The sequence below is a fragment of the Balaenoptera physalus genome (assembly GCF_965194825.1).
Source record: "Balaenoptera physalus genome assembly, chromosome: 13".
Taxonomy (NCBI): Eukaryota; Metazoa; Chordata; class Mammalia; order Artiodactyla; family Balaenopteridae; genus Balaenoptera; species Balaenoptera physalus.
The window spans coordinates 81,940,997-81,965,176 of NC_138892.1; the positions used below are offsets into that span (position 1 = coordinate 81,940,997).

Below are 24,180 nucleotides of genomic sequence, written 5' to 3' on the forward strand. Positions count from 1 at the left end.
TTTCTGACCCCACCAGTGTCAGTACAGGGTGGGGCTGCAGTGAGCAGAAGGGAAGGGAAGGGAAAGAAAAGTCTAACTTGACTACCGCCACTGTGATCTAGTGGCAGCACTGAGGCCTCTGCGGGTGAGCTGATCCTGATCCGAACTCTCTCAGAAGTGGGGCACTTTGGATGTTCTTCAGGGTCCACTTTCCACCACTCGCCTCATCACTGCATATATCTCCTATATCTACAGTTCTCTTGATTCAAGCAAATGTGTCTCTTCTGGCTAGTAGCTAGCATTTTCTTCCTCTGCGCCCAGGCAGCTGGCAGTACACCTTCAGTCTCTTTCTGTTGAGGCTTCCTAGACCATCCAAGTTGCTTTCATGAGCAAACTACAAGGCAACCCATGCCAGCCCACATCTGTCCACAGGAAACACAATACTTTAGACAGTAAGAGTGCAGGTATTTCCCAACGTCAGTTCTCTCTTTAGCCACATGGACTCTTACCATAGCCTTTTGCTTTTTAGTTTTCTTAGGTCTGATATTAGTGTAATGTGTCTCCCAAGCTCCAAGGGACGAATCAGATTCTCCAGCTGATCTCCTTAGAGCCCCCTCTCACTAGGCTTGAAGGCAAGAGTAAGCACCTGCAACCCTCTTTCTACAACTCGAATCATAACTGTCTTCAAAGAAATCCTTTCTTCAATTTCCAGTTTTCCATCACTTCCCACTTTAACACTTTTATATCTTTGAATGGATGAGGCACCATGGATTCCAAAATGAGTTTTCAGCCAAGCATTTGCAAGTCATGTATAAGTGGTCTGGTGTCTCATTTTGGAATGAGAGAGTAGCTGGTACCTCTAGTCCTGGAACCTTAGCTAAAATAGTTAATGTTTTAATGTTCTGTTATGCTTGTCTCAGGATAACTTGGCTACATAACATGTTATGAACTCAGCCTTTGCTAATTTTATCTTGATTATCTTTCTGGTTACAATTTGGAAATAGTTAATTTGGCATTTTCCCTCTACTTTTAATAGAAGTGAAGACAAACTATACACACAGTCAACCAGAAAAACTTATCCTTAGGCAAACTGCTTAAAGCAATCATCAAAGGCCCTACAGGTAATGAAATCTTTAGAAGGTACAACCAAAAACTTAAAATTTGAGTACAACAAGGCCAATAATAAAATGCTTAAAGGTGCCTGTATCAATATAGAAATGACTAACAGATATGAATTTTGAAGTCTGGAAAATATGTTGCAGTGATTAGTTTGATTTTTAAAGCAGAAGACTTTTGAGATAAATTATATAATTACTGAGATCACTGGAAACCAAAGATGTATTATCAGTTGGTGAATTCAAGAGAAATGCCTACCTGGTATGATTATAGATACTAGGAAAGCTTAATCCCACTAAATCTTTCCCTACCCACATAATGGCTCAGAATACTGAATTTACCAACTATCTTGCTGCTGAGCAACAGCTACATAACCCCCCTCCTCAGCTCAGTCTTCTGGGAATTCCCTTACCTTACTCCCTTTCTGTGTAAGTGGAAGTTCTTCTGTTGTGAGGGGCTCCCCTTCCATGCAAACCTATCAAAGTGCTGCCCAATTAAAGCTCGTTGTGTGCTACTGCCACCTTGTGGTCGTATCTTTTTCCTAGATCTGCCCCACAATCCCTTGATCTCACTAACTACAGTTATATGGTATGGTGTTCTAACATGGTGTGGTGTTCTAGAAGACATCAAGGGATAAAGCATAAAACAAAATATGTTTATATGTCCAAATGTTTGGGAAATGCAACATACCACTATAATGAATATTAATTTCTCAAAGGCTCTGAGAAACACTATTGCTAAGAAACTTAACTTTTTTTATCTAAGTGCCAGGGAGTTAGACGTTTTCCTCTACCCTTTTAGGTTCTTCCGGTTGGTCTAAGAATTAAATTGATAGGAGGCAGATTAAGAGGCAAAAATCAAACAAAGTTTAATAACATGTATACATGGAAGAGACCCAGGAGAACTGAGTAACTCACCAAAATGCCTGAAACCCTCACCTTAAATAACATTTTCAGCAGCTAAAGAGGATGTTGGGGGTAGAGGTTTGGGACTTCAAAGGGGAGGAAGGCAATTCACATGAAAGATGAAAAAGCAAATGTTTGGTAAACAAATATTTGTTGGGCCATGCAGAGCAATTGTGCCATAAAGGTACTCTCATCTCTAGGCCCTGCTGAGTTCCCAACACCACACCTAGCCCACATTCTTTGCAGACAACCTCTGGCGATAACTTGATCTATACTTCTTTTAGGCAGTAAGGGGGAAGGTCAAAATTTCTTCTTGAGTCTTTCGGGCCTTGATTGTTATCAGCTTGAAATAATCCTCATGCCAGAGAGACATTTTGGGGTGGCACGTTTTGTTCCCCCACCCAAGCATTTCCCACATATTTTTTAACACAGAATAAGTCATATATTATTATTTTGATCCCTCCTTTCACAGAAGAGGAAAGTGAGAAACTGAAATGTTATTTGTCCATTGTGACATAGTTTTTAATAACAGTGCTAAGATTAAACAAAAATCTCAAGACAAAGTGAAATGAGCACCAATCCCTAGTCTCCTACCATCTCTCCAAAACATTGAATAACTTAACTTCTATGGACCTCAACTTTTCCTTACATATAATTGCCAGTCATAAAATTGGGTGATCTGATAATAATATAAGAGTTCACATACAATGGCTTTTACCAATAAAGGTTCTTAAAGAGAAAAAAAGCTGAAGTTTTTCAACTACGCAGATCATCTCTACTCTTCCCGCTTTCCCGTCAGCACCTACCATTGTATATTTTTGCTGCCATCATTGAATGAAAATAAAGTGGGCTAATATATTCACCTTATATTTATTTGTTAATTTCTCTTTTTTCCAGAGAAGACAAATGCTTTTTTTTTGCCTGATAAATAAATGTTCTTTCTTCTTTCATGACACCTTATGTTTCCTCTTACGTATTCATGTGATTGCTCACATCTGACTAGATAAGACAATAACGATACATATTCTATAAAAAGAATGTATGTATATATATGTTTGTGCAATTCTAGTGTTATGTTATCCTCAAAGCCACCTGACCCCCAAATTGGCAGTGTCAACTGTAGTTACCCATCAGATTCCCTGAAATAACAGGTTTATCTTCTCCACTGTATTTCTAAGTTTTTATAAAATTTCTTAACATTACAATCAGACTGTAAGCAAAGCTCCACATTATAAATTAAGTCTTGAAACTGTCAGAAGCACTCTGATTTTATTTCTGCAGAAGAGACAAAAAAACTAAGCTGCTATTTAAAATACTGTAAATCATAGACATTATGGAAGCAGAAAAGAATTTTTAAATGTATTAAATTATTTTAATTTCAATTATGTCTGCAATGATTTTCAGTAATTTCAACTCACACAGTTTTGTTAATCTCCTACAGTGGACATGCATTTCAGTTTCTATCATTATCTAGATGTGTTTCACAGTAATCACAGGCATCTAAGTTTAGGTTTTAGAAGGGCAATAAAGCAATTAGCACTAGAGTCTTTATGTTTACATTGAAAGGCAGGAAAACCCAACAGGAAATCTGCCACTTTGATTGAATCGACTCAAATTTTAGTGATATCAGAGGATTTGTTTCAGCTTGATTACTTTATAAGCAAGTTCTTTACTTAGATTCCTGGATAATAAATATGTCAAGATTTACCACAAAGAGCCAAGTGGTTTGCTTCAGAGTTTCCCTGTAATTAAAGCTGATTCCTTGCTTCAAGGACAACTACTTCTTAAATTTCATATATTTTATTTTCTAAATCCTATATTATTCTCTTTCCTTATCACTATTTATTCATCCATTACTAATCCAGAATTACGAAACTTCTTTATGCCATGCACTGTAATGAAGCATTAGAACCTTGATCATTGTTTGTAAAAATGTGTCCAGCCTCACTTTTTTCACTGTGTATTCTATAAAAATGTCTAAATTACATTTTCCTTGATCATTTGAAAAACTTAGTTTGTTCATTTATATTTCCCATAGTTTCTTCTTTTTCTTGGGGCTCCAAAAGCTCCCGTTATGAATCTCTTTCAAAAAGTGGTCTCCAACTACATTAGTCAGAGATTTTTAGAAAGATGGTAAAAGGTTCCTTAGAAGTCATCTACACAACTCCCTTGTTTTAAAGATAAGGGAACAGAGATACAATGAATTTAGGTGGCTTGCCCCAAATCTTAGAAATAGTTAATAGTAGAACTGGAAGTAAAAACCTAAATCACCTAATCCACAGTTTCTACTTCTTTCCCCAGTAGAGCAATTTCCTAAGCCTTTGGTGTCAAGTGGTTTCACTGTTAATAGAAAAGGGAAGGAAGTAGGAGAGCGACATCAAGCATCAGTAGTGCGATTGGTATAAACGACCTTTAGAGTCTTTTTCAGTCCTGAGAGTCTGTGTTTTGGTGAGTGGCAGAATAAGCCACCCCAAAATATGCCTCTTTGGCATAAAGATTATTTTAAGCTAATTTTTCTTGAGAAACAGCAGACACTGGAGGAGCTCTGAAAGCAGTAGAAGTTACCCTTTTGTAAGGAAAGTTTACATTTATAAAGGAAATCTCCATTTGTAAAGTGTCTCCCTCTCTGTACTAAGAAGGGAAGGGTGACTAAATCAGAATCATATTCAGTGGAGAAGGCACTGACTTAAATCTGTATAGTGAATCTTACTGTTACCGAACCGAAATCAGGTCTCCTTGCTCCATGTGCAGCAAAGCCAATCTACTGACACCGGGTTGTGGTGCAGGGTGCAAGCAAGGAGAAAGGACAGCTGATGCTCAAAAGACTGGAACTCCCTGATGGCTTTCAGTCAGGGGTTTTGAAGACAACGTTAGGGATGAGGGTCACAGGGTGTGCGATCAACTCGTGGACATTTTTCTGATTGGTTGGTGGTGAAATAACAGGGTGATGTTCTGGGAATCTTAATCATCAGTCTCCTGGTTCCAGCCAGTCTGGCTGGGGTCTGTGTGCTGGTGGTCAGCATGTAGTCAACATCCTTCACCTGGTGGGGTGGGGGGGCGGTCCTAGTTTCTGCAGAACAACTCAAAGATATGTCAGATTGTTATCTCTATCCCTTCAGGAGGAACTGGGAGTCCTGTGACTCTATTGTTCAAGCTATTATTACTTTTCTTGCTTGCCTGCTTTCTTTGTTTCTGCATTTTCTACTTCTCTAATCATTAACTGTTTGAGTCTGCTCTTTGGAACTTGGGGAAGGCCTAGGAGAGGAAAGCTTTTTCTGCAAACAGGAAGTGGGAGACATGGAGGGGCTTGTACCCAGGAGGGTCCTGCCTGGTTTTATTACCCTTGTTTACTATGCTTTTCCTGGTAACTTCCCATAACCGGTCTCCCAACAACCCCAAAATCTTTCTTTTGTCTTTAGCTGAAGATGGTATTTAAGGTGGTGGCTTGGGCCATCTCAGGGAGTTTACTCATTTTTCCCGGGTATCTCCCATGTATACATGAAGTATACTTGTTGATAAACTTCTGTTTGTTTTTCTCTTATTAATCTGTCTTTGGTCACAGGGGATCTCAGCCAAGAACTCAGAAGGGTAAAGAAAATTCTTTTTCCTCCTCCACAGTTTCTACAGAGTATTCTGGCAAGAGATCATGGCATACTTAGAGACCCCACAGTTTCTCCCTACAGCGTAATAAACTTACAGGCATCGAATATTCCTACTACTGACTCACTGCTCTAAATACTATATACTTTTTATGGGGAAAAGAAAAGCTGCCTGAGGAGACTTTGAGTAATGTAATACTGCCCTCTAGCATCCAGTTTTTAAAATTACATAAAAATATACTGTATGCTCACAACTAGAGGGAAAAATGTTTTTCTATTTATGTGCAATAATAAATTCCTACAGAAGAGTGACAAATATAGTCAGAAAACAAATATTTATATATCATATTTGATAATATATTCATAACTAGTAAAAATGCCAAAATAGTCTTAGAACCACCAGCTAAAGTGAAATCAGGAAGTACACGTTTCCAATTTTGTTCTTTTTCAAAACTGTGTTGGCTCTTCTGGGTCCCTTGAATTCCTATGTAAATATTAGGATCGTTTTGTCAATTTCTTTTTAAAAAGTTTGCTGGGATTTTGCTAGGGATTGCATTGAATCTGTAGATCAGTTTGGGGAGTACTGCCATCTTAACACTAAGTCTTCTGATCTATGAACATGGACATCTTTCCATTTATTAGATCTTCTTTGATTTCTTTCAATAATGTTTTGTAGTTTTCAGAGTATAAGTTTTTCACTTCTTTTGTTAAACGTATTCCTAAGTATTTTATTCTTTTTGATGGTAATGTGGATGAAATTATTTTCTTAATTTCATTTTGTAATGGAAACCAGGTTTGGCTGCTTGCCACTCATATGCCAGTAATTCAAGAGGCAAGTGTCAGTAGAAAAGAAAGGTGCTTTGGGACTTCCCTGGTGGTGCAGTGGTTAAGAATCCACCTGCCAATGCAGGGGACATGGGTTCGACCCCTGGTTTGGGAAGATCCCACATGCCGCGGAGCAACTAAGCCCTTGCGCCACAACTACTGAGCCTGTGCTCTAGGGCCCGCGAGCCACAACTGCTGAAGCCCGTGCACCTAGAGCCTGTGCTCTGCAACAAAGAGAAGCCACCTCAATGAAAAGCCTGCACACCACAAGGAAGAGTAGCGCCCTCTCACCGCAACTAGAGAAAGCCCGCGTGCAGCAACGAAGACTCAACACAGCCAAAAATAAATAATAGAAAAAATAAAAAGATATCACCATTAAAAAAAGAAAAGAAAAGTTGCTTTAATCAGAAAAGCCAGGGGAATTCCCTGGCAGTCCAGTGGTTAGGACTCTGTGCTTTCACTGCCAAGCACCCCGGTTCAGTCCCTGCTCGGGGAACTAAGATTATGCAAGCCACACGGTGTGACCAAAAATAAGAAGAAGAAGAAGAAAGAAAAAGAAAAGCTGGCAATCTGGGGAGATGGTAAACTCGTGTCCAGATGCCAACTCCAAAGATTCTGCTCAGCCATGAGAGTTTTTAAATGGAAAAATGGGGGAAAGAATCTCATTGAATCATTGAGGCATGAGGTTGGGTTTTGCATCATTCTCCATTGAGTGCAGACTGGCTGACTCTTTCTTCAGAGAGAAGAAAACCTTGCCTGCGTGGTCTGCCTGCAGGATTGCTAAGGGAGCTGTTGGGGGTAGAAAGCAAGTCATTTTTTTAACTGCTTAATTCTTCATTCTTACTTCTTTTTATCTAGGAAAAGAATCAACAGGTTAGACGAGGCATGGTGTGCATTCAGGAGAGCATAAGTCAGGAGTTAGTTTCAATTGCTTAGTGATCTCATTCCTATAATTAGATTCTTTTAAGGTTAGAGGGGAACACAAATGGGCAAACAGGAAAAGGGCAAAGAGCTGCTTTTAATTTTTGGATTGTTCATTGTGTAGAAATAAATTGATTTTTGTATATTGATCTTGTGCCCTGCAACCTTGCTGAACTCATTTATTAGTTCTAATTTTTAGTGGATTCCTTAGTACCATATTACCTAACTACAAATAGTTTTACTTTTTCCTTTCCAACATGAATGCCTTTTCTTTTTCTTCCCTAATTTCCATGGCTGGAACCTCCAGTGCAGTGTTGCATAGAAGTGGCAAAAGGAGAAATCCTTATCTTTGTTCCTGATCTTAGGGGGAAAATATTTAGTTTCTCACCATTAAGGATGATGTTAGTGGTGGGTTTTTCATAGATGCCCTTTATCAGGTTGAGGAAGTTCCTTTCTGTTTCTGGTTTGTTGAATGTTTTTATCATGAATGTCGGATTTTATCAAATGCCTTTTCTGTGTCTATTGAAATGATTATGTCGTTTTTGTCCTTTATTCTATTAATATGGGTGCCACAGGCAGAAAAATGCCCCCACTCAAAGATGTCCATGTTCTAATGCTCAGAACCTACAAGTATATTGACCTTAAAATAGGGAGATTATCCTGGATTACCCAGGTGGGCCCAATGTAATCATAAGGGTCTTTAAAAGTAGAAGAGGGAGACAGAAGAAGGAGAACCATAGAGATGGCAGCATAAGAAAGACTTTGTCCAATGTTGCTCACTTTGAATATGGAGGAATACAAGGAATGTGGTGGCCTTTAGAAGCTGGAAGAGTCAGGGAGGTGGATTCTCCCCTAGAGCCTCCAAAAAGAATGCTAACCTCCTAATACCTGCTTTTAGCCCAGTAAGACCCATTTTGAAATTCTGACTTTCAAAACTGTACAATAATAAATTTGTGTTGTTTTAAGCCATTAAGGTTGTGATTATTTGTTACAGCAGCAAGAGGAAACAAATACAGTGTACTACATTAATTAATTTCCAGATGTTTAACCTTGCATTCCTGGGATAAATCCCAGTTGATCATGGCATATAACCCTTTCTGTGTTGCTAGATTTGGTTTGCTTGTGTTTTATTGAGGATTTTTGAGTACATATTCATAAGAAATATTGGTCTGTTGTTTTCTGTGTATGTGATGTTTTTGTCTGGCTTTGGTGTCAAGGTAATACTGTCCTCATAGAATAAGTTGGAAAGTGTTCCTCCCTCTTCTATTAGTATAACCACTACAGCTTTGTTACAGTTGCTGTCTGCATGATATATCTTTATCCATCCTTTTACTTTCAACCTGTTTGAAACCTGTCCTTAATCTAGATCTCCTGTAATAACAGACTTCCTCTATAATAACTGATATTTTTTATGACAATGAAAACTGCATTTGTTATATTTTTAGCTGCTTTTAAAAAAATTAGCTGCTGAAGTAAACCTTTGTTTTCACAACTATAACTTCTTGTTTCCAAACACTCTCTAGTTCTCTTTCTTGCACTAAATCTTTAATGTTTTGGCTTATTTTTGTTTTACTTAAAATAAAACTTAGTAACCATATGTTGGGCCTGCTTTTTTTCCTAGTGGTCTATGAAATCTTTAAGTCTGAGAACGACTAAACTAAGAAATTTCCCAAGACTAGGTTAGAGATATGTTATACATACAACATAGGTTGTATCTATGGAACAAGTTTATTAAACTCCTGAATAATTTTTAAAGTAATAAAATTTTAGCAGTGTTTTTGCATTAAAGCATTAAAAGCATTAAAAGATATTGTAAAACTGACTTTGCAAAAGATATGTAAACCATATTAAAATCACTGCTATATATTGTGAATAATTGAAAACCATCTAAATGTCTAGTCATACAGATTGGTTAAATTACAAGGAATTCATGTAATAGTTATCTATTTAAAATCATGTTTTATAAATATTATATGACATGGAAAAATGTTCAACTACAGGTCAAGTTGTCCTGTTCTAGTAACTACTCTGTCCCCTAACCTTTATGGGCATGTTGCCCCTTCCCAAGGTGTTTTACCATACCTGTTGGCTTTCCTTAATCATGCTTGCTTTAATCACTTCTTTATAGTTAAAACCTGTTCAAGCACCCTAGTTTAGTGTGTCATCTACTTCCTGCCAGGACCCTGAGAAACTTTAACCCTATTACTCTCTGGTTGGTGAAATTAAGATGAAATTACAGAGAAAACAGTAAATACCTGTTTTTTAGAAGTATTACTATGATATGTTTACTGCAGCTAATAATAGTGATGGTTACCACTAATTAAATGTATTTTTAGCTTATAGTATGCTTTATATATCATCTCATTTAATCCTTTAAATAACCCTATGAGATATAATAGTTATCCTCATCCCCAGTTTATACATGAGGACACATTCAAGATCTTTGATTACTATGAATTAATATATTGTCATTGTTTTCTTTTGTAGATCATTCGCGAGAAGTCTTGGAGCAATTAGTAGGCCCAAACAAACTAAAGCAAGTGACGTGGACTGTATATTGATTCTTATTGAAGCTTATCAAAGCTATGATCTTCATACTACTTTCCCAGGAAACAATGATCTAGAGATTGGCTTTCCAATAATATGATTTATGCTTTGAAGTTAACCAGGCTCTTAAACATTTTAATAGTGCTATTATTTCTAAGTTTGTTTGAGGAGTGATTGTTCTTGAAATGGCAATCCTAGCATGCCCTCTGATGTATTTGGGGAGGGTATTGTGTTTGTTTCCTTAATAGCAAAGTTTTAAATTACCTGTTTGCCTGGAAATTTCCTTCTCCTACCTAGATATTTGAGCTGCTGTAAGAGAAATTTACCAATATGGATAAACATTAGGAGAATTCTAAGTAAAGATATTTCTAAAAGCATAATTACCTTCCTAGCTGTTTTTTGGCTGCTACCTTCCAAATTATTTAAATGTCCACTGGCCAAAAAGCAAAGCTGAACATCAGGCCTGTAACTTCTTCACAGAATTTATTATTTCAATGAAACAAAGAAATATAATAGTTTAATGTCATAATCCAGGACATCATATACCTTAGCCATTCAGCATATGAATGTTACTGAGTATGGCTACTTTTCCCAAATACATGCTATTCATCTACAAACGTTCATCCTTAAAAACTGCAGTCAAGAATGTGTAAGAATGAGTAAACACAAAATGTCATCACGGAAGCTGTATTCTGAAGCTCTACTGGTTTCACATTGTGAAATAAACACACAGGTCTTAGTTTTCAAATGAAATGTATTACTCTCTATAATCACAAAATTCTCTGAAGTGTACTGTGCTTAAACTACCCCAAAATTCAGCATATTCCCTGTGCCATGAGCCTGTCTCAGTGGGACTTTCTTAAAGATTTCCTATTTTTACTGTGATGTAGTGAATAACAGGGAAAGTGTGGTATGGTAGATTTCTTGTATATGTTTAGAGGGAAGGGTTTACATATTCAACTCTACTTCTTGTCCTTACTGTTAACTACTTTATAAATGTGATATGTTTATAGCATAAATACATATATTGCCACTGCAAAGGTGGTACATATGTATATATGTGTAAAATGGGTAAGGCCTGTTCCATCTATGAAATTTTTCTAAAGACAAATTCAGTAAGATTTAATATTGAACACCTAACCAAGTCAGTAGCTTTTTCTGCTTTTGGGAAAACTAGTTTCAAGATCTAAGGTATCAGATTTTTAGAGTCTGTAAAGGATTTATCATCCTAAAGCAGTTGGCAGCTTGATCTTTTTTTTCATACTGCTAGTTATCTTAGCTGTTTCTCAGCACTCTGTTTAAAATTTGGGTCTCCCGTCCCTATCCTGCCTATCCCTGTCACCCTTACCTGTCACTCTAAACTCTGTTTTTCCCCTTTCCATCTGTCACCATCTGACATCTGTTTTATTTTTTATTTATTATCTGTCTCCCCACCCTAGTATATAAGCTTCATGAAGACAGAAATTATTTCTCTTTTTTTCACTGCTGTACCTCCAATGCCTAGAACAGTGTCTGGTACATAATAAGCACCCAAATATCTGTTGAATGAATAGACAAGAAAATAAATAAAAGTAATACCCGTACTTCGAGTTTCTGGTCTGTGACATGTACAGAGATTGGAAGTCATCACTCCTGTCCTCACAAGATAAAAGCTGAACAAACTGAAAATCATGAAGCAGTACAGTGTTTGTTATCTCAAAGTGGACTTGTATTAGTTGTAAATATACACTGCAAACTCTAGGGCAACTGCTAAAAAAATTTTTTTAATAAATATAACTGACATCCTAAGGGAGGAGAGAAGATGGAATCACATAAAATCCTCAAGTAAAACCAGAAAAGGGGGAATTCCCTGGTGGTCCAGTGGTTAAGGACTCTGTGCTCGCACCACCAAGGGCCCGGGGTTTGATTCCTAGTCAGGGAACTAAGATCCCACAAGCCGTGAGATGCAGCACACACAAAAAAGATAAAACCAGAAAAGGCAGAAAAAGTAGAACACAAAAAAGAAACAAAGAACAAAGGCAACAGTTATAAATATGGTAGAAATTAATCCAACTGTATCAATAATCTCTTTAAACGTGAACAGTCTTAATACAAACGTTTGTTATGCTATGAAGTCATTTCAAGGATCACTGTTATATATATGGGCGATTTAAAAATATTTTAAGTAATATTTGGACGTCTCAAAGACCTTCTTGTACCTTCCTCATAAATAATTAAGAAAGGATAACAGAAACAGTGTTGTAGATATTTATTTTGTAATTAATTTATTTATTTATTTATTTATTTTTTGGCTGTGTTGGGTCTTAGTTGCGGCGCTCAGGCTTTTCATTGTGGCGCTTGGGCTTCTCTCTTGTGATGCGTGGGCTTAGTTGCCCTGCGGCATATGGCATCCTAGTTCCCCAACCAGGGATTGGAAGGCAGATTGTCAACCACTGGACCACCGGGGAAGTCCCATGTAGATATTTAAAATTAAATCTACTCTTCGCCTCTTCAAGCTGATTTCCAACAGTGCTCCAGAGTATAATTTCCTTTAATTTTCTTTCTTATCTTGCTGAGAAGGACAATACCCAGAAGACTATCCTGAATTTTCAAGGAATATGTCAACAAAACTCTTTCCTCTCAAATGCCACCCAGTGCCACTGTAGCCTATAATTTCCATTAATTTTAACCAATGCTGAATCAAAATTTTGAGTTTATAATTAAGCCCCAGTAGACCAATGGAATTGGATACAACAAGAGTTGATTCATTGGGTTGTAATAAACTCTGACTTCCAGAGTTCAAGAATCACAAGATCCTCTGTGACCCAGCTCCAAAACTCCCACCTAATGATACCATTTTCCTGCCTAAGCAACAACCTGCCCTTAACTGCTTTCTCTACATTTCTTTTGAAAGACTATAGCTCTGATCATGTCTCCCTGGTATCCTAATCCCACTGGCATGTGTGTATTATTAGAAAGCATAGAATGCAAGTGTCATAAACAATTCCTAAGCAGTATATGAGAACACGAAAGTACAGCTGACCCTTGAACAACACGGGTTTGAACTGCACTTATATGTGTTTTTTGTTTGGTTTGTTTCAATAAATACTACAGTACTACGCGATCCATCCCCAGATGCAGAAACTTGGATGTTGACTGTAAAGTTATACATATATTTTCAACTCCAGGGGGTGGGTGGGGTAGTCAGCACCCCTAACGCCCATGTTGTACAAGGGTCAACGGTACAATCGCAAGGCTGCGTTTTATACCTGTAACATATATCGTGGTCACGTTTTGTTTTAAATTGGAGAATAAGAAATATAGTACATATAATCGGTACAAAATTACAAGACCCAAAAGTAAGGACTAGGTCTCCCTACCACCCTCATCCACCAGCCATCTGGTACCCTCTCAGAAGACAACCACTGTTACCAGTTTCTTATCTTTCCAGGGATATTCTATATCTACTACAAGTAAATATGTATTCTTTACATATACATTCACATGTAGGTATATACATGCATCTTTTTTACATAAATAGTGTATACTATACACATTCTTCTTCACATTGTTTTTCATTTATGTCCTAATGTTCTTATTGATATATAAGATCCTGACAAGCTGGGGCATGTAGTGGTGGCATAACCAATTTCTAGCTGACCTTAGTAAACCATAAAGAGGCATCATAAGGTATCACAGTACTGAGTATGTAGGAAATTATAAAATCTTTATCTGTGTTTCTTAATTGATACCCTATTATATACTTATCCTATATTATACACTTTATACTTTCATTTATTATAATAACCCTTTGAGGTGCAGTTTATTAAATTTTATTACTATTTTATAGGTGAAGAAATGAAAGCCCAGAGAGCTTAAGTAGCCCAAAATCCCAACTAGAAAGTGACAGAGTGGCCTCACTCCGAAGCCCACGTACAGTAAGTCCCCTACATATGAATGAGTTCCATTACGAGAGTGGGTTCATAAGTCCAACAAAGTTAGCCTAGGTACCCAACTAACACAATCAACTATATAGTACTCTACTGTAATAGGCTTATAATACTTTTCACACAAATAATCATAAAAAAACAAACACAAAAAATAAAACATTTTTAATCTTACAGTAGAGTACCTTGAAAAGTACGGTAGTACAGTACAACAGCTGGCATACAGAGGCACTGTAACATCTTTGAAAGTTCACAACTTGAAGGTTCATATGTAGGGGACTTACTGTATTCTGTACCATACCAACTGCATCTCTGATCTTAACAGATAATTTTTTAAAATATAGTGTTCTTCTGTATTTTTTATTTTGTTTAATTCAAAGATACATCATAGTTCTCCTCAACTATAGAAAGAGACTGTGCTAAAATATCTAATTCCTCTCAGCTACTTAAACTACATGTGGATATTGCCTTCTATAATTATATTCTAGCAGTAAAACTAGAAAAAAAATTTCAGATAGAGATTTCTATATTTGGCTTACTGCAGAACAAGTTACATGACAAAGGGTGACAAAACTTTAACCTTCATATTTTGGAAACAAGATTTTCCATTTAACACGAGTTGCCTTCTTTGAACTGGACAGTCTTATAGGGTTAAACACAAACATAGCTATATCCATATCGGAGGTACTTCAACAGCTCAAGGCTGAAAATCCCACACCGTGCTTGTTGTCAGTCCGTTGTTCTCCTGCCTAGTAGGCTCTGGAAGTGAATATTCTGCTACTTTGTGCAGTTGATGCTGAATGCTATGTCCACTGAACTGGGGTCGCCCAGGGTCACCAATCAGTACTCGAGTTCTGTAGACCCAAAAGCAATTTTTCAGCCATTGATGTAGACTGTCTGCAAGGTCTTCATCATAAAACATATCTCCAAGCACAACAAGGTCCCACTTATCTTGTTCCAAATCCAGTATGTTTTTGGTTAAAATGGGAAAAGGATTCAGTTGGTTCAACTCACAGTTTAGTGTAATAGCCATTCCTGCAACTTTAAAAAAGCACATAGTGAATTGGTATATGCTAGGTTGTTTTAATTCCCTATTAATTAATTTAAATAATCTAGAAAATCTCCAACGTTTTTTTTCCCTTTCTGTTGAAAGTTGTTTTTTTAGGTAAAGAAGCCTAAAGTATATGCCAGTATAAGCTATTTCCTGCAATTCTCAAATATATGAATATCCTGAAAATAAAACAATACCAAACACCTGGAAATGTTGAGGTTTTAAGGAACATTTGCTGATCTACAAGCCTTGTGCTTGAGCAGGATGACAAGTTGGAACTGAGACCCCATATACAATAAGGTTCCTCAAGGGCTAGATCCTCAGTGAAAGGGAAGACTAGAAGAAAATCAGATAAAATTAAAACTTACCTGTCTCAACTTGGGTTCGAATGGAATAAAATCTCCCTCAAAGACACAGGCCTATCTTCACTTGGGTTTTGGTCAAATAAACACTACCTACATATTTCAGGAAATCCCTAGCCCAGCAATGACCAACAGTAAGTGCTCCCAGGTTGGTATCACTTTGGTATATCTGCCAGACACAAATGGAAGTCCTCCTGTGAAAAATGCACCATCAACTCAGGCCTCACAGGATTCCCACAGATAATGTCCCACTGAGTAAGTTCACAATATCAGATTATAAGATTCACGTGGAAATGGGCTAGGCTATGATGGGTTGAGGCATCTGTAGATATTTATCCTGGAAGAAAAAAAGATGAGCTTCAAATATTTTAAAATGTGAAATTCTTACTAGGGTCTATGTCATTGGCCAAGATCCTTAAAGCTCCACTCATCTTAGCAGCGATAGCTGTAGCTCCACATCCACTCCCAATATCTAACACAGATTTTCCTCTGACAACGTCAGGATTATCCAAAAGATACCTAAATTAGAAAGAAAAGGGAAAACATTATCTAAGATAGGAGAAAGTCAATAAGAGGTGTACAAAAATTTTTCTTTGGATTGACTGGACAAAGAAATGGTGAAACTTAGAAGAATTTGGTCCAACATTGGCAAGTTTGGCCTGACTAGAATGAGATAAAATGTCAATCTTAAGAGCTGGGCAGAGGTGGCAGAGAGAGGACCTAGTCATTTTCTTTCTCTTTAGTAGGTGTGAAGAGCAGTTCCATACAACTGACTAATCATGCTCTTCAAGTCAACTTTTTAGAAGTACTGAGCACTTACTATGACCCAGAAACTACTAAGCACCAAAAACACAGACTGACAAAACACTGCTAAAATCAGGACTCAGTAAGCTAGATGCAAAATTCACAGTCTCCTCTTCATTGTTCAACAGAGAATGGTTTTACCTACTGCTTGAACTGTTTTATAATGACCTCTCTGGTAGTACGATCAAAGTCCAGTTCAACCAAAGAATTTGGACCTGGGCTAAGTAGTTACCAAGCAAGTGAAGATGAATGGGAAAACACTGAAATAATAAATGTCAACTGACACCTGACCTTAGTATTGTAATAATAAAGAAGAGCAGAGGGAATTCCCTGGCGGTCCAGTGGATAGCATTCCACGCTTTCACTGCTGAGGGCCTATCAGGGAACTAAGATCCGGCAAGCCAAAAAAAGACTAAGGAACTATGGCAAGGCAGGGATGTAGTACCCTGTCTAAAGGGACAGCTGTTACCCATCTTGAGCTAATTGTTGCCCCATAGAAATGGGGTGTTATCAGAGATTTAAATCCAGTGTTATCAGATATTCTTTTTTTTTTTTTGGCCTTGCCTCGTGACTTGTGCGGTCTTAGTTCCCCGACCAGGGATTGAACTCAGGCCAGGCAGTGAAAGCGCCAAGTCCTAACCCCTGGACCACCTGGGAATTCCCCAGAGATTCTTTCTTTTTCAAATCGAAATAAATTTTTACATGCAATCCCTCAAGTTTTAAATGTTAGCAACTGATTTTTTTTTTAAGTTTACAAGTAAAGGCCAAAGAAAACACATCTGTGGATCACCTATTTGTGACCTCTGATTCAGACAGTCTCTTAAGGAATTTGATTGCACTTATATTTGGAGTTGATAACAACTTGTATAGATATCACTTAAAATGTATTTTTTTAAATGATGTAAGTAAATAAAGCTTGAAAATTTGGCAACACAACAGCCAGAATATTGGACTTGTTAGATATTAGAAAGCTTTCCAGAACTTAGGATTCTCCAGAAAGCTCTATGTTTGCATTTATTTATTTTGCATTTAAAACTATATACAACCTGACTTCTGCTAGACCATACCATTCCTGTGAAAGAGAAGTCCTTATCCTTTTCCTTTCAGTTTTGTAACCTCAAGGTATAAAAAGATTAAATCATTTGCCAGTCTAAGAGCAAAGACTAGATTAAAATGCTGTAAGTTCTTGCCTTTGTTTCAGCGGCTGTTTTAATAAAAAGCACTGTGTGAATGTGTGAGAAAATGTCCTAAAGAAGACCTTTGCACTATGGGGAGTTGGAAAGGGGGAACCTTAAAAATGCAGAGGCAGTGCCGCAACTAAGAGCCCGCATGCCACAACTAAGACCCAACACAGACAAATAAATAAATAAATAAATATTTTTTAAAAAATCATTTTAATGCACGTGCAACTCCAGAGTTCACCTGAGTAATGTCTCAATCACTCACATCCCTCGTTCTTTGGGAGCTTGGGAAGAGGCAATGATGGAGGAAGTGTGAGGTTTAAGGAGCAACATTTACAGGATTAAACCAGGCTACCTGAAGGACTGGGGCTTTAAGCTCCGCTGAGGAACTCTGCACAGGCCATGCATCATATCATGAACCATGAACCTGAGAACAGTGTGAGATTTCTGGATCATTACCAGCTATCTAGGGTCTTGACAGCTGACTTAGGATTTCTCTTGGGGAGAGGGCTTTATATCGGGAAACACCTTGATAAGCTTGGAGCAAAAGGTAAAGCTATGCAACAAAGCAACCCAACACTATTCCTAAACTGCTCTAAATTAAGAAAATAATTTGGGGTTTTACTCTGGTTTTTTGTGAGGAGCAGGGAGAATGAGGAGTTGGAAGGGGCTGAAAGAGTAAGGATATGAGGAGCCCTAAAGGCTCCCGCTTCACTTACGGCCGTACCTAGACAGGGCTTGGCCTCCTGGCCAGTAGATTGCCCAGTAAGGATCACTGTGGGGCCACAGGTCAGCTCTCTCCCACCAGAACTTGCATCTGGGGGTCAAAAGCCGCAACTGGATTTCAGGGGTGAGGCTTCCACGGCTGGTGACTTCAGTGTTCTCCTCCAGGAAAGCTTTCATCTCAGGGTCCAAAAAGCTTCCAGTTCCCCTCCAGGGGCAGTGGCCCCAGGGAAGCAAGGGAAAACCACTGCTTCTCACAGCCTTCCGAAGGACACTACAGCAGTTCATGGCAAATGATGTAAACGCTCTCCAACCTGGGCGCAAGGCCATAGGTCCCAAAGCACAGGTTTGTTGGTGCTTCTCTTGATAACAGCTGCTCCTCCTGGGGAAAGAATAAGGGTCTGGCTGCCAAACTGATCTCAACTGGAATCTCCGGACCTCTAAAAACATAAATGATACTGAAAACTCCAAGGCTCACCAACACTTCCAAATCCTATTGCATAGTAAGAAAATGTTAGTGTTAGCTCTGTAGCAGATGATGCACAAGTGCAAGTTCATTTTAGGTGAAAGCGTTGGTGCATTAATTTAGGAAAATCCAATCTTCTAAAAGATGCCTTTCCACAACAGAATCCTTTTTAATAACTTATAACAACAAATACACAAGCATCTGATTTTCAGAGAATCCTCAGGAACACGTCTTTTATATAAAATAAGGTATACCTTTAAAGTTCTTTCATTCATTTAATAAATCACTTCCCTTTAAGCAGGCACTGTGCTTAGCAACTGTGAACAAAATGAAGTCCCCACCTTCAGGAAGCTTAGATTCTAGTGATGGAATAGAGCAATTATCAGGGCAAACACAGTTCTTGCCTTTATGAAGTCTAGCCAAGATTGTGCAGATTACCAAATTGTAACTGTGGTTAGAGATATACAAATTATACTGACTGCTCAATAAAGATAGTCCCAGCATAAAACATCAATGTAATCAAGATTCAGGTGTTTTCCTAAAAACAAACAAAAACAAAACAAAACAAACAAGAAACTATGGATTTAATTGTAATAAAAGAATATCAACTCCCAAATCTCTTTCTGTAAATACCTCTGATGAGTCATCTTTACCAAACCTGGACTTAATAGAAAGACACCTTGATAAAAATAAGAATGAGGAAGAGCAGTTTAAGCACGAATTATACACCCAGTTGTTTGGGACCTCCGATCTGTTCTGCATAAATATATAAATAGTCTTATGTCCACCCAAGTATTTAGAGTAGGGGCCCCAAACTCAAATGCCTACCCAGGGCCAGACTGGTGATAAATGTGTGATGCAGGCTGGTTGTTAGATCACTGAAGGGCTGTGGCAAACTGGAAACTATTTCAAAACAGTCCAAAGGAGGCAGCCAGGGGACACGTGGCCAGATCTTTCAATTTCTCAAAACAATCCAGCTATTTACCCATAAACTCCCACTTTTAAACGTGGGCAATTAGTTAAAATACCAAGACACGAGAAGGGGCAAAATGGCTGTCTGTGAACCAAGGATAGACCTTAAGTGGGTGTGCCAGCCCACGTTTATCCCTTGTAATCTCAGGGTCTCTAACAGCCTGACCTCATTGGACTAATTGTGTAGGGAAGGATTGGGTCAGCCCTTGAATCGCACGAACCTAAGGTTTGAAAAGAAAGCAGAGCAAATACAAGATGATTGATTTTCGACACCCTGTCATGCAGACCGATGATGCCCCGCCCACGCCAGCCCCAATGAAGCATCCGTTATGAATATATGATTATGCGGTGGACACTTGGTACATGGATTAACTGGTAAGGAAAGAAAACAGGTTTAAAGGGGCAAGTTCCAAAGTGTTAGCACGTAACTTCCCTCGAAGGAGGACGGGAGTCAGTCTTAAAGGGGCAGGCACAGTCCTCCTTTTCTCCTTACCTGGCTGTGCTAATACCGTCCTGGGAAGCTAAGCACAGGGCAGGTCGGTCACTCGCCTTTGCGCCTCTTTTAGCGCCTTCTTTACAACTGCACGCTGGGTCCCACCTCCCACCCCAGAGCCGACCCCCAACACCCAGCGCCCCCACCCCGCCCTGCGTCCCCACCCCGCCCTCCTGCTCCGCCCTCCTTCCCGGCAGCACTTTCTCTCCCTTACCTGGGCTTCTTAAAGGGACAGGAAGTGCGAAACCAGCGGGCGCCCTGACCTCACTTGGGAAATAAGGGAATGTCAAATACTGATTTATAAAAAGTCCACTCTGAAGCCGTGGAGCATCTGCTTCGTGTCAGTCACACTTCTAGGCACTGGGCATAGAGCGGTGAGCAAAATAGACACAGCACAAACCCTTAATGACGCTTATATTCAACTGGGATTAAATCATAATATGTCCTCCCTTTTATAATAATTTTCATACACGTACAATCTTTTTTGTTTTTTCAACTGTAACTTCTCATTTCAATAACACTCACTGATTCTCTTGCTAGTAATAATTTTTAATAGATGTTCAAGATCAATTTGTCTAGGGACTTCTCTGGCAGTCCAGTGGTTAAGACTACACGCTTGCACTGCAGGGGTCGCGGTTGCCTTCTCGGTCAGAGAACTAAGATCCCGCATGCCACCTCCCCCCCCCCCACCCCGTTTGAAAAATCAATTTGTCTAAGGTTTTTTTTTTTAATGGATGAGCAATCAAACCACATTATTTATTTTTGGCTGCCTTGGGTCTTGTTGCTGCGCATGGGCTTTCTCTAGTTGCGGCGAGCGGGGGCTACTCTTTGTTGCGGTGAGCGGGCTTCTCATTGCGGTGGCTTCTCTTGTTGCAGAGCAGGGGCTCTAGGCACGGGGCGCTTCAGTAGTTGTGGCTCGCAGGCTCAGTAGTTGTGGCGCACACGCTTAGTTGCTCTGCGGCATGTGGGATCTTCCCGGACCAGGGCTTGAACCCGTGTGCCCTGCATTGGCAGGCGGATTCTTAACCACTGCGCCACCAGGGAGGTCAAGCGTTGTTTTTAACCAGCTTCTGAATTCTATCCCAGTGATAGTTTTAAAATCGATCCGCTTCTCTCCATCCCTCCTGCCTCTGCCTTATGATTGCTTGCTTGAATTCCTCCAACTGGTCTCTCTGCAATCCTGCCTTCCTCTATCCCATTCTCTATAGTTCAGCTGAAATGGTTTTTCTGAAACTTTCATTCCATAGTCCAAAAAAAGGCCTTACATTCCTACAAGATAAGATAAACCAGATAAGCCAAGAGAAACAGACTATAAGCCCTGAGAAACAAACCTGGATTTTCTTTTCTATTGTTTGGTGTTTTTATTTTATTTATTTATTTTTGGTCACGCCGCTTTTCATGCGAGATGATCTTAGTTCCCCAACCGGTGCCCCCAGCATTGGGAGCTGCCTGGTCCTAACCACTGGACCGCCAGGGAAGTCCCACCCTTTTGTTCTTTTTAATTGAAAGAACTGTCTCGCTTTTATCAAAACTGACCCAAATGCAACCAAGCAGACCCATCAACTGTCTGATAACAATTGAGCTATCATCTGACTTTGTGATTTTTGCCTTTAAATATCTGCCTACATTTTTGTACACGAGCCAATTCTCTAATAAATGGACACTCTTGCAAGTGCAAGTAAAAAAAAAATTTATCCCCATTCTCAAATTTGTTTTTAAGGGTTTTTTGAACAAGTTATTTAATTATACTTATTAGCTGTATGTCCTTGGGCACATTATTAAACCTTCCTAATGAAGGGGATTAGGATATGCCATTGTGGCACAGGAATTATTTTGAGCGAAAGAGTTTCTGAAATCTCTTACCTGCCTAAAGCTGACTCTCCCAAAAAAACTCAACTGTCATAAAACCCCTCTTCAAGAACAACTTTAATCTTCTTGGACTTGAGAAGTGGACAACACACCCAAACAGACATTGTCTCAAGACTATCATATCTCCTATCTATTCTCCTAAAAAACCATTTATCTTTCCAAAAAGTCATTCCCGTAAGTGCCCTTTCTCTCCTTCCCCATCACCTATGATGGAATGAAATATATGTTTTTTAAGGCAGGACAAGAAAACTTAAGCATAGCAGATGCCCTTCCCGACAGGGCTCTTCCTAATGTGCAATGTGCATCTACATTATACATTAACCAGACTTCCTCAAAGACAGGAATGTCTGCTCAACCATAAAGATCATTTTTTCCCCTTCTTCTGACGCCAGCAATGTAACTCCTTAGAAGATAACATTCTTTTCTTAATCCTGTAAGGGGTCATGGTGACCTGCTGCTCCCTTCCTACATGTAGGTCTGGTCTTTGTATCTCTGGTTAACGTTATGTAAAATGTCAGTGTGTCATTTTGATGAACGATCCTTTGTCTCAAAAATGTATATAAATGTGCTTTCGACTTCTAACTAGGCGAACAGTCCTCAGAGTTTTCCGAAAGACTGTCTCCAGGGTTATAATCCTCAGGTTGGCTCGGAAAAAAACCTCTATTTCTTCTTTAGATTGACTATTAATTAATTCTTCATCAACACCTACTAAGTTAGGTATATAAACACAAAATTTTAACCACCCCCTCTGAGTTATTCATCACTGAATTCTCATGTGCCTATGCGTTGCCTGTGTAAACTCTTTTTTTTTCTCCTGTTAATCTGTCTTTTGTCAGTTTAACTTGCAGATCCCAGACACTGAACATAAGAGGGTAAAGGAAAGTTGTTCCTCCCCTACACTAAGTACCAGTGTTCTTCTCTGTAAAATAATAATGATGATAATAATAATGTACTGGGAGGATTTAATGGGATAAAAGTAGCTTAGCACAGTTCCTGGCATATCGTAAACGCTGTGATTATCATTATTGGAACTATGGAGTTAGTGTTGGTAAGACGCAAGACTGGAGGCTGAAGATCAGGTTTTCAGCGAAGAGTGAGGGGATCAGATTTGAGTTTTAGAAAACTGTTTTAAGCTGCGGGTATCAAAGAGAGAGGTTGGATTGAAGGAGACATCAGTTGAAGAATGTGGTGGTAACCCAAGCAAGCACTGATGAGGGCATGGAAAGAATTGGACATATCTGGACGTGATTCAGGAAAAGCCATTAGCAGGACTTGGAGAGCAATGAAGTATGCTTGCTTAACCATAATGATAGACAATCTAAGGGAAAGATATCATTTTTTCTTTATCAACTTGACCTGAATGACCGTGCTATCTGATCTCATTCTTTCTTGCTTGAAAGCCTCTCTGGCTCCCCATGCCTTCAATATCAGAGCCAAATTCCTGATCACAGCTTCCGAAGCTCTTAGTAATCAGTCCCTACTTACCCATCCTGCCTTGTTTCAGAACCCTCCCCTCCTCTACACTTTGCTTTCTTGTGGCAAGCCCTTGTCCTCTCACTCCATGCCTTGCTTAAGACAAAGTTGCTGGGGCCACCACACATACACCCTCTCCTCACTGACCCTAACCGCCTCCTCATCCTTCAGAACGCAGCTCAGAGTTAAGGCCCTCAGAAATGGCCCCTACACACACACTGATCTTGACATTTTCTTAGCTTCCTATAGATATATCCAGCAAGAGCACCATGCAGAACTGTCACTGCCTGCCTCCTCTACTGGGCTTAGAGGCAGACCATCTCATTCGTCTTTTACCTTCTGCCACAGTTAAGACACTCAATAAATTCTGTTAAATGAAAGAAAAAGCCAATAAAGGAGGAAATTAACAAATATTACATATCAGTGTCTTATTTCCAAATGTTATTTTTAACAGCTTTATTGAGGTATAACTTACGTACAATAAACTTCACATATTTAAAGTGTACAATTTGATGTTTTGCTATGTGTATACCCTCGTGACATTGTCACCAAAATCAAGAGACTGAACATATTCAGTGCCCTGTGTTATCTCTCCCTCCTGTCCTCCACATCCCCTCCATCCCCAGGTAGCCGCTGATCTGCTTTCTGTCACTACAGATTAGTTTGCATTTTCTAGATTTTTATATAAATGCAGTTATACAGTATGTACTCTTTTGTCTTTGCTTCCACTCAGCATGATTATTTTTTGAGATTCATCTGTTGTTTCATGCATCAATTGTTCACTCCTTTTCATTGCTAGGTAGTTTTCCATTGTATGTATATATAAAATGTGTTTATCCGTTTATTGATGAATATCTGGGGGGGTTGTTTATTTGTTTGCTATTACAAATAAAGCTGCTTTGAATATTTGTGCACATGTCTTTGTATGGACATATGCTTTCTTTTCCATTGGGCAAATACTTAGGAGT

General features: G+C 38.9%; 2 protein-coding genes across 10 annotated transcripts in view; one reads left to right on the forward strand and one right to left on the reverse strand.

The window, feature by feature from the left end:
- The window catches only part of AMN1 (antagonist of mitotic exit network 1 homolog), a 62,273-nt gene extending 50,801 nt beyond the window's left edge, over nucleotides 1-11,472 (forward strand). For 5 of the 7 annotated variants that reach the window (XM_082419862.1, XM_082419867.1, XM_082419864.1 and 2 more), the window contains one exon: nucleotides 9,833-11,472. In XM_082419862.1, the coding sequence (XP_082275988.1) occupies nucleotides 9,833-9,906 (74 nt within the window). In that variant the 3' untranslated portion in view covers nucleotides 9,907-11,472. Of the gene's footprint in view, nucleotides 1-1,015; nucleotides 1,101-9,832 lie in introns of all 7 variants that reach the window. The other 2 variants (XM_082419868.1, XM_082419863.1) reach the window with 1 other exon arrangement.
- Nucleotides 11,473-13,968: 2,496 nt separating this feature from the next.
- ETFBKMT (electron transfer flavoprotein subunit beta lysine methyltransferase) lies at nucleotides 13,969-20,009 on the reverse strand. 3 transcript variants are annotated; one of them, XM_082419860.1, is made up of 4 exons: nucleotides 19,871-20,009; nucleotides 17,944-18,321; nucleotides 15,620-15,750; nucleotides 13,969-14,859 (listed from the first exon to the last, which is right to left on the reverse strand). In XM_082419860.1, exons 2-4 carry the CDS (start codon nucleotides 18,267-18,269, stop codon nucleotides 14,516-14,518), a joined length of 801 nt encoding a protein of 266 aa, XP_082275986.1. In that variant the 5' UTR covers nucleotides 18,270-18,321; nucleotides 19,871-20,009; the 3' UTR covers nucleotides 13,969-14,515. The 3 variants fall into 3 exon arrangements, 2 of the variants coding, with proteins under 2 accessions (XP_082275986.1, XP_082275987.1); XM_082419861.1 differs by lacking the exon at nucleotides 17,944-18,321; XR_014252329.1 differs by lacking the exon at nucleotides 19,871-20,009 and having other exon boundaries at nucleotides 14,748-14,859; nucleotides 15,238-18,058.
- Nucleotides 20,010-24,180: the final 4,171 nt, after the last annotated feature.

Bases quoted from the DNA above. Each gene is read 5' to 3' on its own strand.
- ETFBKMT (XM_082419860.1), bottom strand. From the start codon at position 18,269: ATGGCCTTGCGCCCAGGTTGGAGAGCGTTTACATCATTTGCCATGAAC. The intron at 15,751-17,943 runs GTACGGCCGTAA...TTTCTAATTTAG, and splicing joins GGAGGCCAAGCCCTGTCTAG to GTATCTTTTGGATAATCCTG. The intron at 14,860-15,619 runs GTAAGAATTTCA...GCTTTTTTAAAG, and splicing joins GGCCAATGACATAGACCCTA to TTGCAGGAATGGCTATTACA.